The sequence below is a fragment of the Lacerta agilis genome, chromosome 13 (assembly GCF_009819535.1).
Source record: "Lacerta agilis isolate rLacAgi1 chromosome 13, rLacAgi1.pri, whole genome shotgun sequence".
Lineage (NCBI taxonomy): Eukaryota > Metazoa > Chordata > Lepidosauria > Squamata > Lacertidae > Lacerta > Lacerta agilis.
The window spans coordinates 2,397,011-2,413,704 of NC_046324.1; the positions used below are offsets into that span (position 1 = coordinate 2,397,011).

Below are 16,694 nucleotides of genomic sequence, written 5' to 3' on the forward strand. Positions count from 1 at the left end.
AGAATTCAATAGAAACCTGTGCTGTTACAAGTCATAGTCAATATGCCTATTTCACTTCTATGCTGTCAGCAATATCAACTCATTGGAGGGTAAACTCCTACTAATCATGATGACCAATTAGTCTCATAACTACTTCCTACAACTGGAGGGAAACCCCAAACTTACACTGTATTACTTGCTGTCTGGAAAGTGAGGAGAAAATGGGGCTTAAGCATTAAAAACGTTCCTCACTGCTCTGATATTCTTTCTAGTACAGACAAAAATGAAACTTGAACCTCAGGTGTGGTGTGCCAGTTATATCTGACCAACCCCTTCTGGGCCAAATTTGAAAAAATCACCCACCCACCAAGCACTTGACATTACAGGCAACCCCCGATTTGTGTGGGGGTTGCGTTCTGGGTCACTGCATGCTCCGCTCCACACAGCCACTGTTCTGTACCCTTTTCTGGCCACTTCTGTGTCACCACAATGTTTGTGTGCAGAGTTGCAAGTCAACTGGACACAAGTAAATTGGTTGTTGCCTGTAAAGGTAAAAGGTAAATGACCCCTGAACCAAAGGTGACTATGGGGTTGAAGCGCTCATTTTGCTTCAGGCTGAGGGAGCTGGCGTTTGTCCAGAAGCTTTCCAAAGCTTCAAGGAGGTTTTGCTCTAGGAACACAAAGGGGTTTGCAGTGAATCCTCTGCTAAAATTGAGTTTTTCTCCTCCACTGCAGCTGGTTTCACTGCACACTCCTTCAAGATCCTGGAGCAAGGTAAGTTGCATTGCCCATAAGGAAGGGGGGGGGGGGAGAACGTGCCATACTCCAACAAGGAAGGGCCTAGCAGGCCAATTTGGGATTCATGGAGGGCCAATGTTACATGCCCACAAGCTGGATGTTCCCCTACCCCTGTTGCAGCTGCATTCAACAGGATAGAGAACTATCACACAGAGGTGTAGCTCCTTTTTTCTCCTCTAACAGGGAAGTACTACACTGTTGTACTCTAGATGCATTCCCACTATACATAGAATGCAAAATATTTTACGCTAGCCCTGGTTTATAATGAGACATATGCAACCAAATCCTAAATAAGCTACGGCACCACATTAGATGAGGGACCCAGGTGGCACTGTGGATTAAACCACAAAGCCTAGGGATTGCTGATCAGAAGGTTGGCGGTTCAAATCCCTGCAACGGGGTGAGCTCCCATTGCTCGGTCCCTGCTCCTGCCAACCTAGCAGTTCGAAAGCACGTCAAAGTGCAAGTAGATAAATAGGTACTACTCCGGCGGGAAGGTAAACGGCATTTCCGTGTGCTGCTCTGGTTCACCAGAAGCGGCTTGTCATGCTGGTCACATGACCCGGAAGCTGTACGCCGGCTCCCTCGGCCAGTAACACGAGATGAGCGCCGCAACCCCAGAGTCGGACACAACTGCACCTAATGGTCAGGGGTCCCTTTACTTTACCTTTACCACATTAGATGCTATTATGAAGGCAGCAAGGGTTAGAATTCCCATGTAAGTTGTGAGAGACTTAGGGGTTGTGAGGGAGACAATACACACCTCCATACACAAACATCTTGAATGCAGGACAGAAAGGCAGGAGTAACCAATATTCATTAAATAACATTCACTATATATCCTAACAGTATATCAATCTTCACTCCCTCCCTTAAATTCTCTATTTTCTGGTGTGACATTCTAATTCCTCTTTAGTCAGACTGTCCTTTGCAGAATCAGCAGGCCCAATAATGACTCATTCTTCAGCCCACAGCAGCAACTGCTTCCCATGTTGCTTGCAGTTTTAGAATATTTCATAAAAATATTCCATGGGTCAAAGCTTCAGTGAAAACACACACTGAAAGTTGTGCCGTTATTTTAATTGGAAAACTGAATTCTGATAACTTGGATCTGAGGCACTTTTAAGCTTCTAAGCTAACAGAAGGGGTTGCTTTATCTGTTTGCAATGTATGCTTAAATAATCTGGGAGCAGCTCCCGGGGGGTGGGGGGTAGTGTGCTGCCTCCTGTAGGATATTTATTTATGTTCTCTTCAGTTCATGACCCGGCAACTATTCCTACCCTTCAAGTAGGTTGAAACAGCAAGTCCGTTGCCAAGTGTGGAGAATTCTCAAATACTGTACCAATAAATCATGAAGTGTGGAAAACTAAGCTTTGTGCAACGTGCACTATGGTAGAATGCAGTTGAGCTGTGTGCAGGACAAGCCAGCATCTCTCTGTCATTGTGACTGATGAAAGACCCACTGGGCTGTAAACCAAAGTTCAGCACATAATTAGTCAAAATTAGGAGACCATAGTTACTTCAGATTACTACACCCACAGATGGGGCACTGCCAGTTATCTTTTACATAGTTACATGTTTTATAAAATGTTTTAGACAATTCAGTGGCATTCCCGGACTGAGTGCATGTCACTGGTGCTGTACAGACAACACAGGAACAACGTCATAGGAAGCAGACTACTGGGTCCATCTAGCTCAGTATTGTTCAGAACGACAGGCAGCTGCTCTCTATAGTTTCAGAAAGGATGCATTTCCAGCCCTTTCTGCAGATTGAACCTGGGACCATTTGCATACAGGTGCTCTACCATTTCTGGCCCCTTCCCACACAATACATGAGCAACAAATACAGACCATTACTCAAGTGCTGGATGCCGAGCTCTCTTCACCCTAAAGCCCAAGTAAAAAGGAAAATCCATGCTTGGAGGCAAGCTCCATCATTTGCTTTATCAGCACCCAAGTGTGGCAATCGGTTATTACTTAATCTCACATCAAGTTATAGGACTGAATGGAGAAAAAGTCGAGTTTCACAGTGAGCCTTCTGGGAAATAAATATTCATCTACTCCACATGATAGCAACTGTTAAAAATGTAGGATGTGTATGGTAGGGGGTGGGAAGAGACAAAGTAGGCAGCCTTCATCTTCACCCCACTTCCCATTTTGCTTTTTAGGGAAAAGGTTGATCTATTTTTCTCCTCCTCATCCCTTCCACCCTTCTTGGCTTGCCACCTACCCTTCATCTCTCCTTTCTTAGTGCTGGGGGTGGGAGGGAGCTCCCCAAGCAGCCCCATTCAATATGCTTATTTTTGTGCATCATTATCTTGTGTGGGGCTTACTTCCAAGCAAATGCACCCTGTACCGGCTCATGGGACACATGCCTCCATTCCAGGTACAGTGGGGTCGGAAGGCACATGCACGTGTAGGGGTGGGCAGGGCTCTTAGGGCTGGTAACTGCTTTTTAACCAATGAACTGCTGGAACTGGAAAGGAATCCTAGAGCGGAGAGAGACAGAGACAGAGAGAGAGAAGGCTTAGGCAGCAGAGAGCAATTTGGGAGTGTTGCACAGATGCTGCTAGGAAGGAGGCCATCTTGGCCTCTCTCAGTGCTGTTCGCAGCTTGGCTTGGTGTCCTGTGTGACACAGCTGGGGTGAGCACGAAGGAAGAGGTGGGGAGAGTTTCAGTGGGAAGAGGATACAGAGGGAGGAGTTTCTAAGGGGAGTCCCTCTGCCTGCTTGGTGCAAGTCACCCCTCCCTGAGCTGCCCGCTTGCTCCCAGCCCACATGTTGGCAGCCTTCTAGTGGGAGTCAAAGGGGCGGCTGGGCAAGTTCAACATGCGGAGCTCCTCAGTCTACTTAGCCTTTCTCCTGAATATCTTTTTAAGTCTAGATTAAACAGGAAGGGCTAGAAGTATAATTAAAGAATGAATCTGGAATATAGAATACCAAAATGATCTTAACCAATCCTCTAAAATTTATAAATCCTTACATGAACCTCAAAGATCACACCCAGCAAATTACTTAAGTGCACTGGACAACCCTAAACACCGTTGGGCATTTTCCAGGGCCCATTTTAATGTTCTCCCTTCAGCATTATTAGAGGGCAGATATCACGACATCCCAACTGAACAGAGATTATGCCAATACAACTCTGATGTGATTGAATCCATTGTGCATGTTCTCCTATACTGCCCTTTGTATCATGATACCTGAAGAGTGCTAATTTTACCGTTATTAAGGAAATTACCTGGCCACTCTGAGGAAACCTATACAGTATTAAATACCTTCTTGCCAACAACAATCTGAATATCACCAGGCCTGTTGCAAAATTCTGTTTTATGGCAACAAGAACAAGACAGAGTGTGGTGACAGTGATGTCTGACGAATGAGCACTTATTTTAAACTTTGGTACACAGATTTTAGTGTTATTTTTTAACATAAATAAGTTTATAGGGAATTTTTAATTACATCTGCCACTTGATGCTGATGAAGCGTATGTTGCTGCTGTTAATTTTGCTGTCTGGTCATTGACCACAATAAAGATTGATTGATTATCAGTTTCTGCCTTTATGGATAACAGACTTTAACAGCAAAGTTGAGGGTGTTCAGGCATCCTTTTTTCAACAATATGTGCTGAGCTAGGTCAGCATCTCTTAAAATCTAGGGGTTGGATCATGACTTCTAAATGTGTTCAAAAATTCATTTCAGTACACTCTGAAAGCCTACTAACATTTACTGAGAGATTCACATAATTTCACGTTTTCTGCAATTACCTTTAAACTCAAACAAATAGGGATTGCAATAGATCTTACTGGATGTGTTACATATTTTCTTTCTCATTAAGCAGAGGCTGTTAGATCATGAATTTCAAAGACTATCCTATTCAGCCCTCTGTATGCACACCTGCTTACTTAGGTTTGCAGCCTCGGCATGGAATGATACCCAACTATTTTTATAATTTAGATACCCCTTTGTATCACAGAGCTTTTTTTGTTAACCCATTTAAACACACACCCCTCATTTGTACTGTCTGGAACATTCCAAAAAATACCCTTCCAGAAAAGACTTTGCCCTTGTGGTATGAATACACCAGATACAATATACCATATAATTTTGGGCTGCCCTCTCTTTGACATTATTCAGGATATTTAGCCAAGATTTAAAGGTCAAATTTAAAACTACTTGATTTTACTTAATGGTGGCTATTGAGTCTTTTATACATCTTTTATAGGTTTAGTGTGTCTGGATTACCAATGTTTTATGCATGATTTCTCATGATTTTATAGTCTAAATTATGCCAATAAAGGCTGAATGAATGAATGAATAAAACAAATAAAAAGTATTGCTGAATTTTTTTTAAAAAAATGCAACTAGACATACTGTTTTAGTGCTCAGGTTGGGGCAAATAGCCTTTTTACCCCAGTTTCTAACACTGAGTTGAACAGGATCAGATGTCAGAATAAGGAATAACAAAGAGTTTTGAGGTATCTTAAAGATTAACAAACATTTTCCTGCATATACCCATATGGGCCATAAAACACTCCAACAGATAGAATGCTTACCTGGCAAAAGAACTGGCTCCAATTTTTTAAGTCTGGGCTCCGGTGCTATCTTGTCTTCAGTCTGAAACAAAATAGTGATAAAAGAGAGATGTAATATACATGAAATAATCTAAATCGCTTGTAGAATCCTAGTCTGAAATACATATTCTAACCTAACCCATAGCACTCTCTCTCTCTCTTTGTGTGTGTCTCTGTGTGTGCATGCACGCAGAAAGAAGAAAAGAAAAGAAAAGAAAAATACCAAAAGAGAGACACAGCAAATGAAGAGAAGGAGAGAGGATATTAAAGAAAGATAAAATAAACATAGGCTCTCAATTTGAGACTGTTATGGCACAGACATACCTGTAACTGTCTGTAGCAAATACAGTGCATGACCACTGCTGTATAAACATTATGCTTTCAACAAGGCTGGCAACTTTCTGCAGTATCAGAACAACTGGCAGCTATGCAAGTGGGTTAATATGGGAAGTAAAGTCTTATCAACTTTGCATGTGCAACTGCACATGCTGCAAGTGTGAGAAACCTTCCTGGACACCTTGCTGCAGCATAAGGCATGCCATGAAGATTAAAAAAAAAAAACTTTCTCATGCATAAGAAGAGGGTGTAAGCCCTTTGGAACAGCTTCACTTTTACTGGGATTTTTTGGCATGCTGTTTTTAGTCACGTGTTCTATTTCTTTGCATTTTCTTCCACAGTTCTTACAAGGATTTTTAAAAATCTATCTTTAAAAAAGCTTGATTCCAAGTAAAAATTTAAGCAAATGCATTTCAATTGTGCTTGGCCAAAAGGAAAACAAATCATTTTGATTAGTAACACACTGGAGAAGAGAAGAAGCTTTGTGTCAAGAAGTGGGACACAGAAAAAAAATTATTATTTTAAGTACAGTCATACCTCGGGTTGCGCGTTTTCAGGTTATGGACGCGCCGAAGCCAGAAGTACCGGAATGGGTTACTTCCAGGTTTCACCGCTCGTGCAGAAGCGCTAAATGGCGCTTTGCACATAAGAACTGAACGGGACCCATGCGTGCGCAGAAGCGGTGCTACAGGTTGTGAACGTGCCTCCCGCACGGATCATGTTCGCAACCCAAGCGTCCACTGTAATTAGGATGTTAACCTTGATCCAGGAATGGGTAATTGGCAGAATACAATTTTTTGTGATCTCAGGGGAGAGTCCCATAGTTAAGTTTTCATCAGAAGCTCTGCCACAGCAATATAGTGTTGTTACATGGTGCAAAATTAGAAACAATATTTCCACAGGCTCTATCATCTGCCAATAAGAGATGGCATCGTGAGAGTGAGTTCCAGGGAATGTCATTGCTATATGTACCATACAATTCAACTGAATGCCATTTGCGAGGAAACAATAGAAAAAAGGGGCTATTGCCTTCATGCTCTTGTTGGGGGGCTTCCCAGATCATCTGATTAAACTAAGTTGAACTACATTGGCCTTCTGTCTGATGCAACAGAACTCATGAGATAGAGGCAGATGAAGCACACTGCCAGGGCCCTCTCTGTGTGGTAGAAGCAAGGGAGGTAACATCCCCTCCCTGTTGAAGACTTTTGTTCACTCCTAAGGGTGGGAAAGTAGGTAAGCAGGTTTGACAGACGTGTGTGTCAGCTTTTCTTTTTCCATTCATTTTCTGGTTGTGTCCATCCATGCATGTATGAAACAGGACTCACCCTATTTAAAAATGAGAAATCCAAGGGTTTTTGCTTTACTCACCAATTTATCTGTTGTCACAGTAAAAAAATAGTAATTTCTCCCATCCCTTTAACTTCACTAACCAACACTTAGAAAAAAATCAGGCTAGTTTTTTGATATAATAATAATAAAATTGTTATTGTTATTGTTATTTATATGCACCCAATCTGACTGGGTTGCCCCAGTCCCTCTGGGCGGCTCCCAACAAAAAACAGTAAAATATAAACATCACACTAAAATCACATAGCTGTTTATATGTTTTGACATCTAGTGGGAAGACGGGAGCGACTACCAAAAAAGCCTTCTGCCTGGTTCAATGTAACCTCACCTCTCACAATGAGGTAACCACCAGAAGGACCTCAGAGCTGGATCTCAGTGTCCAGGCTGAAGTTAGTTTAACAAACAGCTAAATTTAAAAGTAAGTAAGAAATACAAGATACAAGCAATGTTATACTCAAATTGTTGTAGTTTGAAGGCAATTTAAAGTAGCTTCAGGGTTGATATTTTTTGTCTTGTTGAGTTTGTGCCTTCAGCACTCAATAGGTGCAGGTTTTATTCAACTTGAAGATACTGTGATATAAAAATTGTGTACCTGTTGAGCTATTAACAGCAAGTAGTTGCTAACAGCAAAGAATGTCTAATGATAAATGATAGATTTACTGTAGTCAGAATCTCCTTTCTTGCAACTTGGAAGCCACTGGTTTGGGCCCTACCCTCCAGAGCAGAAGAAAACAAGCTTGTTCCCATTTCCATGTGACAGCCCTTGAGATATTTGAAGATGGCCATTCTATCTCCTCTCAGTCTCCTCTTTTCCAGGCTAAACACACCCAGCTCCTTCAAGCGCTCCTCATATGGCTTAGTTTCCATCTTGGTCACCCTCCTCTGCACATGTCTGAGCTTGTCAATATCCTTCTTAAATTGTGGTGCCCAGAATTGGACACAGTATTCCAGGTGTGGTCTGACCAAGGCAGAATAGAGTGGTAATTCCCTTGATCTGGACACTATAATTCTGTTTATGCAGTCTAGAATAGCATTAGCTTTTTTGCTGCTGCATCACACTGTTGACTCATGTTCAACTTGTGGTCCACCAAGACCACTAGATACTTTTCACATGTACTACTAGCAAGACAGGTGTCTCCCATCTTATATTTGTGCAGCTGGTTCTTCCTGCCTAATAGCAGAACCTGACATTTGTTCCTATTGAAATTTATTTTGTTAGTGGGCCTCAGCTCTCCAATCTGTTAAGGTCATTCTGAATCCTGATTCTGTCTTTTGCGGCATTAGCTCCCCCCTCCCAATTTGGTGTCATCTGAAAATTGGATGAGCATCCCCTCAATTCCTTCATTCAAGTTGTTTATAAAGATGTTGAACAACAACCCTATGGCACCCCACTTGTAACTTTTCCCAGGGTGACGATGAACCATTAATGAGTACTCTTCGAGTTTGGTCAATCAACCAGCTACAAATCCACCTAACAGTTACCTTGTTCAACCCCCATTTTACCAGCTTCCTCACAAAAATATAGAACAGGGGATTCTGTAAAAAGCCTTACTGAAATCAAGATACAATATTTCTACAGCATTTCCCTGATCCACCAAGCTTGTAATTCCATTAAAAAAAATGAGATTCGTCTGACATGACTTGTTTTTGAGAAACTCATGCTGGGTCTTAGTAATTACAGCCTCCATTTCTAAGTGGTCACAGACTGACTGTTGAATTATCGGTTCTAGGACCTTTTCTGGAATCGAAGTCAAGCTCACTAGTCAATAGTTACTGGATCTTCTCCCTGCCCCCCCAGCCCGCTTCTGAAGATGTGGACAACATTTTCCCACCTCCAGTCTGCAGGGACATCACTTATTTTCCAAGAATTCTCAAAGATTAAAGTCTGTGTTCATTCTGAGCTTCAGTCTGCCTGACCTTCACCCTGCAACTGTTGGCTACTTGTCAGTGTTCAAAATTAGCCAGATACCAGGTGCATTTTGCAACCAAGTGAAGATGCCTGGGTGCCAGGATGGCACCTGACATCTCTATCATCTGGAGGTGCATGCCTAGGGATCATTGGATCTTGACTGTTTTCACACCATATCCTGCAGAATTCTATGCATTATATTTTACATGCACAATCTGAATGAATTTCAGGAACAAAAATGCTTTTTCTGCAAAGCCTGAGCAAGAGCAGTGAACAACATTATAGTCAATTGTTGTAGCTTGTCTTCACTTACCCCACCCCACTGCCCTGCTCAAAGTTGTGAAGAATATTCTTACGTTGTGAATGGGATTGTCACCATTAAGAAAAAGAGGTGGGAATAGGCCAATATACAGTATATGTGGACGACTGTCCCTGGATAAAGCGATTTTTCTTCTTTCAGCTCTCAAAGTTCTTAACCTAGCTCAAGGTTGTCACCTGAACTAGCCAGATGTTTAACTAATAATCAAGCACAGTCAGTGCATTATTTGAAAAACAAGACTTTAGAGCCGTCCTGCTCAAAAATTGCAACTAGACATTCTGTTTTGGCGACTGTAACCTTGGTTTAAGGAGCCATTTGGCTGCTGTCCCATTTCACTAACTACAGGAGAAAATGGGAGCTTTACAAAAAAGAAAGAAGTTAGTTGTGAGTTTTAAGGAATGTGTTATTCTGCCACTTTCATGGGGATGATACAGAACCAACAAGTCTATTTTTCTTCCAAATTTGGCATGATTTTAGTACTGTACTGTATTGCTTGAAATAAGAGTTATCCATCAAGCTCTGTATATATTTCAGAAACATTGTATTTAAAATTATTAGCAAAATTGTTCTTAGAATCTGCACAGCCCACTTTCTGGGACAGTGGGACTGTGATACAGTGGTACTTTGATTTAAGAACAGTCCAGTTTAAGAACGATTTGGTTTGCAAAAACCGCAAATAGTGTCTTGGTTTGAGAACTTTACCTTGGTCCAAGAATGGAATCCGAATGGTGGAAGGGCACCAGCGGAGGGAGGCCTCATTAGGGAAAGTGTGCCTCAGTTTAAGAACGGTTTCAGTTTAAGAACGGACTTCCGGGACAGATTAAGTTCGTAAAGCGAGGTACCACTGTACTTTGATCCTTCAGGCATACTCTCTGTCTCTTGAATAAGAAAATTAACAAGCAAGCCCACACAGACTGTACACAATGGAGCTTGCTTATGAGGAAACAGTAAAACAAACTGCATGCCGCACACACTGCCATTCTATGCATGCATATGCAGACTCAAACCCCAATGCTTCTTATTCCAAGAAGAAGTATGCGTAGGATAGCATTCTTTACCAGGGCATAAGAAAGCAATCCTAAACACATTGACACAAAAGTCAATCCCACAAGACTGCAAGCTGATTTCCTGGACACACTTTCCTCAAAAGTTAAGTTGCACTAAGGGAAAGGAGGAAAGAGGGCTCATTGCAAAGTAATGCATTAGGACTGCAAGGTGACATCCCTGCTCCAGAACATGTTTCCCCAGAAATCAGCCCCACTGAATTGACTTGCTGCCAAGGAAGCTTCCATACGTGCAGAGAATGCTGCTGCACTGGAGCCTCTCCCACCTGCTACATTTCAGTGTGCGGATGTTTAGCTGAGCAACTTCTGCGATATTAAGTTTGTTGTTGTTGTTGTTGTTGTTGTTGTTGTTCAACTTGTGCATTACTCAGTGTTTCCTCAAGTCCCACCAAGCAAAGACAGGAGCGGGTGACTTCAGGTGTAAAACAAACAAACCAAATCATGATACCCACTGAAAGCAAGTCCCACTGAACTCAGTGCGAATTGCACTCCAGTAGGCACTGTTGTTGTTGTTGTTGTTGTTGTTGTTGTTGTTGTTGTTGTTGTTTATTGCCCATCCTCCACTCTACGGTCCCAGGGCGGGCTACGACATCGAAACACGCGCATGCATGGTGCTAGGCTTCCTATTATCATCATCACTGTTATTTATTGGATTTGTAGATGGTCCGTCATCCGCTTAGGATCCCACCTGCAAGACACAAGGGGCCCCCGGAGGTGGAGGGCGGCGCCCTCATTCCTGCCCCAGACCCCCCCCCCCACCGAGAGGGCGACTCGCGGGTCAGCCCAACGTGCACAAGGAGGAGGGCGGCGGCGGCGGCGGCGGTTCCCTCCAGCTCAAGCCGGAGCTCCGAAAGGGGCTTCCTCGCTTCTAAGACCCAAAGTAACTTAGGAGGGGGAAACAGCCGCCGCCCCACAGGCGCGCGCGCCTTACCTGAGGCAGGAGGTACGACTTGAAGGTGGCCTTGGGGGGCTTGAGAGGAAACATGACCGCAGCAGCAGCAGCGGCGACTCCCCCCAAGCCAGGCTGACCCCGCTCGCCGCTCGCTCTCTCGTTCTCCCTCGGAGCTCCGGGCTCGTCTCTTGGCCCCACCTCACGCCGGCGGTGGCGGCGGTGGCTACTACGCCGGAGAAGCCACGCCCCCTGGCGTCACGCGCTCGCGCTCCCTCCGCTGCCGTCGTCGCGTCGGCTGCCGCTGCTTGCTCCGCCCGCTGCCTTCCTCCGCCCTCCTCTTGACCCCGCCTCCGCCATCCTCACGCCGGTCTGAAGGTTACGAAGGAGGGAGTTAGAAGCTCCGGCGCCCCGCCCACCCTCGTGCTACCGTCACGTGGAGGAGGAAGGGGAGGAGCCGCAGCCGACGGGGAAGGCGAGTAGCAGGGGCCGCGCGCTCAACCTTCGCGTCACGGGCCAGACGCCGCGGGGAGGGGCGTGACGTTGGAGAGCGGTCAGCTGCTTCTTCCTCTCCTACCCCACCCTCCCTCTCGCCTCTCGTCTCCTAGCAACGTTCGTTGCGAAAGGAAGGAGGTGTCGGACGGTGGGGCGGAGGGTCAGTCGCGGCCGCTCCGCCAGAACGGAGGCCTCCCCCCCCCCGTGCTAGGCCACCGGCCATTCCCCGAGGCGTTTCAATAGGAGCCGCAAAAGGCGGTTGGGAGTCAGCCTCGCCGTTGGTAGGGCTTCCTTTTCATTTTTTAAAAAAATAAAGGCAAACATTTATTGAATAAAATAATCGTAAGGGTTTTTCCTTTTCAATTAAGGAAAACATTGCTAAGGCACACATGCATTGAATTTAGGGTTTTTATTTTCAACTATTCTAATTTATTAGGGCAAAAATTTGTTGAACCAAATAATCATAAGGTTTTTATATTTTCCATTAATTCATTTTTATAGGCAAACATTTATTGAATTAAATGGTAGTAAAAGACATTATTTTTATTCATCAAATAAATTGAACCTTAATAAAATGTATTAAACAATTTAAATTATATATTTAATTCTTCCATAATTTAAGGGGGAAATGTATCCAGAAAATAAAGCAAGTTCCTGCCCCTTCATGCCCTCCCCATTTCCAGCCTGGTGCGGGGGAGGGGGGGCGTTGAAAATGTAAGCCTGGTCCCTGCTCAGGTGGGGGAGGGGTGCTTATTCTCCTACAAGCTGCCAGCTCCCCTCTAGTCCGTAAGGTTGGGTTTATTTTGTAGCCTAGGTCATGCTCCCACATTGTTTTTTATTGCATTGAGGGGGTTTGTTGGATTCTGGGGCGGCATTCCATATATTGTGGATACAGTGGAACCTCAGTTTTCGAACGTAATCCATTCTGGAAGTTTGTTCGACTTCCAAAACGTTCGGAAACCAAGGATCAACGGTCTGGCTGAAAAGTCAGTGGGGGGAAAAAGGAAAATGCGCCTCGGACGCTGTCCGACTTCCGAGGCGTGTTTGAAAACAGAAGCATTCACTTCCTGGTTTTCAGCGTTCGGCAGCCCAGACGTACGTAAACCGAGGTTTGACTGTACCGGCCCCTTGCTGTGTCCCTCTGCTGTTAGGAGGAAGTCAAGGGCCTAGTGGCAGCTGATTTAACTGCTGGGTTGTCTAAGAAGGTGTGCAGTTGGTGGTGTGTTAGCCAGGATATTTGGGTGTCCACCTAGTTTGTGTAAGGTAGGGACACGGGTGGCGCTGTGGGTTAAACCACTAAGACTAGGGCTTGCCAATCAGAAAGTCGGCGGTTCAAATCCCTGCGATGGGGTGAGCTCCCGTTGCTCGGTCCCTGCTCCTGCCAACCTAGCAGTTCAAAAGCACGTCAAGTGCAAGTAGATAAATAGGTACCGCTCCAGTGGGAAGGTAAGTGGCATTTCCGTGCGCTGCTCTGGTTCGCCAGAAGCAGCTTAGTCATGCTGGCCACACGACCCAGAGTCTGTACACCTGCTCCCTCGGCCAGTAAAGCAAGACGAGTGCCGCAACCCCAGAGTCATCCGTGACTGGACCTAACGGTCAGCGGTCCCTTTACCTTTCCCTTTAGTTTGTGTAAACCTGTTTAGTGTTGTGGGAATTTTCCTTTTTTTTTTTTTTTTGGAGGAATGGGTATGCTGTGGTGGGGTGTTTTTGAATGTGTCTCTCTCCCAGTGGACTCATTGTTTCATCTCATCCTCTAGAATGTATGGGATTATGTGGTGCCCTTGGTTTGCAATGCAGTATAGTTCTATGCTGGGAATTCCCCATCTTCCTTCTGAGGAAAGGAAGTGCAGATATTTGGAGCTTATTCTTGGTTTTTGTGTGAGAAAATGAATGAGTGCAGTTTTTTCCCTTCCATTTACAGAGTTGGGTAGGGGGAATGCAGATTGGGAAGGTTTGGAATAGGTAGGTTAATTTTGGAGGGTGATCATTTTGATCATGGCTATTTTATCTGAGAGGGTGAAGTTGGTGTTGTTCCATTTCCTCAAGTCTTTGTTAATTTCTCACCACAGGGGCTTGTAATTGTGGAGGTATAGTTTGTTGAGGTTTTTGGTTTTCTGTACCCCTAAGTACCGGTATCTAAATTTGGTGCAACAAAGTTTTATCTTTGTGATGTTGGTGAATTTTCAAGCATTAGAAAAGCAAAATGAAACAAAATTCCCTTTACTGTACTACCTTTTTATTCATTTCTTTATTACATTTATGTTTATTGAGGAAAGTGTAAAGTACACTTTTGGCATATTAGACATTTATTTTCTTGAATTTCTTGAATTCACTGGTATGTGGTGTTTTTGTAGTGTTAAGACAAATATTGGCTCCAAAAGCAGTGCACTTTCAAGTTGCTTATTAGTCAGCATGAACACAGCAGATAGCACAGAATTCATCCCTCTGTTTAACTGGAGGTCTCCTTGGATTAAACTTTGGCATATAGGCCACATTTCACCTCCATGGATGCACTTTGATTTCGTCCTGTGTTTTCTCATTAAGAGTTTTCGTTTAACAGTTTTAAAGACACAGCGGTAAATTATCCCTTTCCCAGTTTCTCCAAGCTTTGACCTTTTAGGCTTCAAACCTTTTTTATTTTAGGGGAGAAAACCATCTCTGCAAGAATGCTGGCTGTTATGATCCTCATTTCACAGAAAAGAATTACCACAGCCTTTCCAGATTAGCATGAGGGGAAGCATTTTTTTAATGGCCGTACTTCACAAAGTGTGGGAGGGGACATGGCAGAAAACACAGGGTGGGTGTGCATGCCCGGGTGAGGGTAAGGCATTTTCTTCCTAATTAAACTTAACTTGTGCTAAATACAAAATAAAAAAAAATTCCTTCCAGTAGCACCATAGAGACCAACTAAGTTTGTAGTTGGTCTCTGAGGTGCTACTGGAAGGATTTTTATTTTTATTTTTATTTTGTTTATGGCAGACCAACACGGCTACCTGCCTGTAACTTGTGCTTAATAGTTCTACTATTAAGCAGATGAAGGCAATTACCTCAGGTGGCCGATGCTCTTGGTTCTTGTAAACTAGCCTGCTGCGCTTACCAGTAGGTACAGTGAACGAAGAACTCCCATCACCACTGTTAAATTCTACCAGTTTGGCCAGATTCTGTATGTGCCTTGGGGAGAGAGCAATGTCTTCCCTGCCACAGTGGGAGATTATGACAGTGCAGCTTTCATGCCCTCTCCTTCCTCACCTATTTTTAGCCTGAAACCTGGAGAACTTTGATATATTTTTCCATACTTTCTTTTATCTTCCTTCCCTTCAACATCTAGTTAAGAAAACAAAGTGAGCTATGATTTTCCATGACAAATTTTTAAAAACAAAATTTGAATTTATTAAGATGCTATTACATTTTAAAATACAGTCCTTACTTAATATATATTTTTTGTTTAAAATGCTTTACACAAAAATACAAAGATAAGAAAAGGTGTCATTTCAGAGAGTTCCATATTATTCTCGGATTAACTTGTGTGAAATCATTTCAGTACTAGAAACAAGGATAAAGGCTTAGTTAACACATCACTTCATAATGATGTTGCTGGATTTGGGGTTTTGTTTTGTTTGTTTTTTGCTGATGGAATACAGGCAAACAATGAAAGGCATTTGCATATTATAACAAATAGCATCACCAGACATGCAAAGCCAAATGATCATGTAATTGCACAAAACTGTCATGCAAAAGTAAACTGTGAAGGGCAATGCTACCAAATTGTATTTCATGTCATTGTTGTAATTATAGCGTGGTAAATAAATTCTGAGATAATACTTAAAAAGGAGTCTCAAACAAAGCCTTTGCTTCAATATATCATTGGGTTGTGGGTGTATGTATGTGAAGCCAGTTTCTGGATTCCATTGTGAGCACACACTATAACAGCCTTCCCTGACCTGATACCCTCGGGTTGCTGTGGACAACTCAGCTCTGATGGGTGTTGTAGTCCAAAACACCTGGATGGCGCCAGATTGGGGAAGGTTGCTCTTGCATGTGTCTGGGTTCCTATTTTTGTCTTTTTGCTTTTTCTGCTGGGGAAGAAGGGGCTTGCAGATTGACTTGTCTCCTTAAGCCTAAGAGTTAGGGGAATCGGAATGCTAAGTGTAGAGAGGAGACACTGAGCGACCACCAATAAAAACCCCTTGGTCTGTGGGAAAGAGGAGAGCCACTGAAATGGGATTTTACATACAAAGCAACTCAGGATCCAGCTGTAATACTTTTAAGTTTATTGTACATAATAGGACTACCAGGAGTTAAACATAAACCTTGACCTCTTAATCTGTGAAAAATTAACTTTTCCATCCCAGTTAGCTGAAATCCTCTTTTACTTAGGTAATGTGCTTAATGGTTTGATTAAAAAGGGAAAAAGCCTCCACCTTTGGAGTGGGGGAAGCAGCCTTCTGGAAAGAATAGGAAGAACTTCCATTACTCATAATAGAATGCTATTCACAAAAGGAAATAAATTACCATATATTATTTAGTTGTAATGCTACAAAGCTAACCTTTGGATAAGTAACTGTGCCGTTCTGTGCTGAAGCTCAGGAGGCTACAGGATTCAGTGGCCACCGTGCTACACCAGCAACATGCCAGTGTAGGAGCACATCCAACTCAGTCCCAGTGCACAACTTTGAGACTACAGGGTGCATATATGTGCTCCTTTCATGGCAGCTGCCTGCGAGCTCTGCTAAGACAAGGGAGAAATAAAAATCTCAGGTTTTTTTTTAAAAAAGTAAGGTTTTTAAATTAAAAAAAGATCAGATTTTTAAATCTGGTTTTAGTTGTTGTTTATTCATTGTTAAATGCTAAGTTTCTCTTAGAAATAACAATATGAATATGAAGTAATCTAGATTTTAGCACGTTGGTTCTACAGTGCATGTGCAAATTGAATCATTGTCTCTAGCAGCTGTAGTAAATTAAAGGCTTTTCTCCGTAAATGAAGA

The 16,694-nt window shown here is 43.2% G+C and overlaps 1 protein-coding gene across 1 annotated transcript in view; it reads right to left on the reverse strand.

Annotated features, from left to right (window-relative positions):
* The window catches only part of MTMR10 (myotubularin related protein 10), a 52,733-nt gene extending 41,390 nt beyond the window's left edge, over positions 1-11,343 (reverse strand). Inside the window, exons 1-2 of the mRNA XM_033168070.1 lie at positions 11,257-11,343; positions 5,333-5,393 (exon numbers count right to left, since the gene is read on the reverse strand). Coding sequence (XP_033023961.1) covers positions 5,333-5,393; positions 11,257-11,310 — 115 coding nt within the window. The 5' untranslated portion in view covers positions 11,311-11,343. The remainder of the gene's footprint in view (positions 1-5,332; positions 5,394-11,256) is intronic.
* Positions 11,344-16,694: the final 5,351 nt, after the last annotated feature.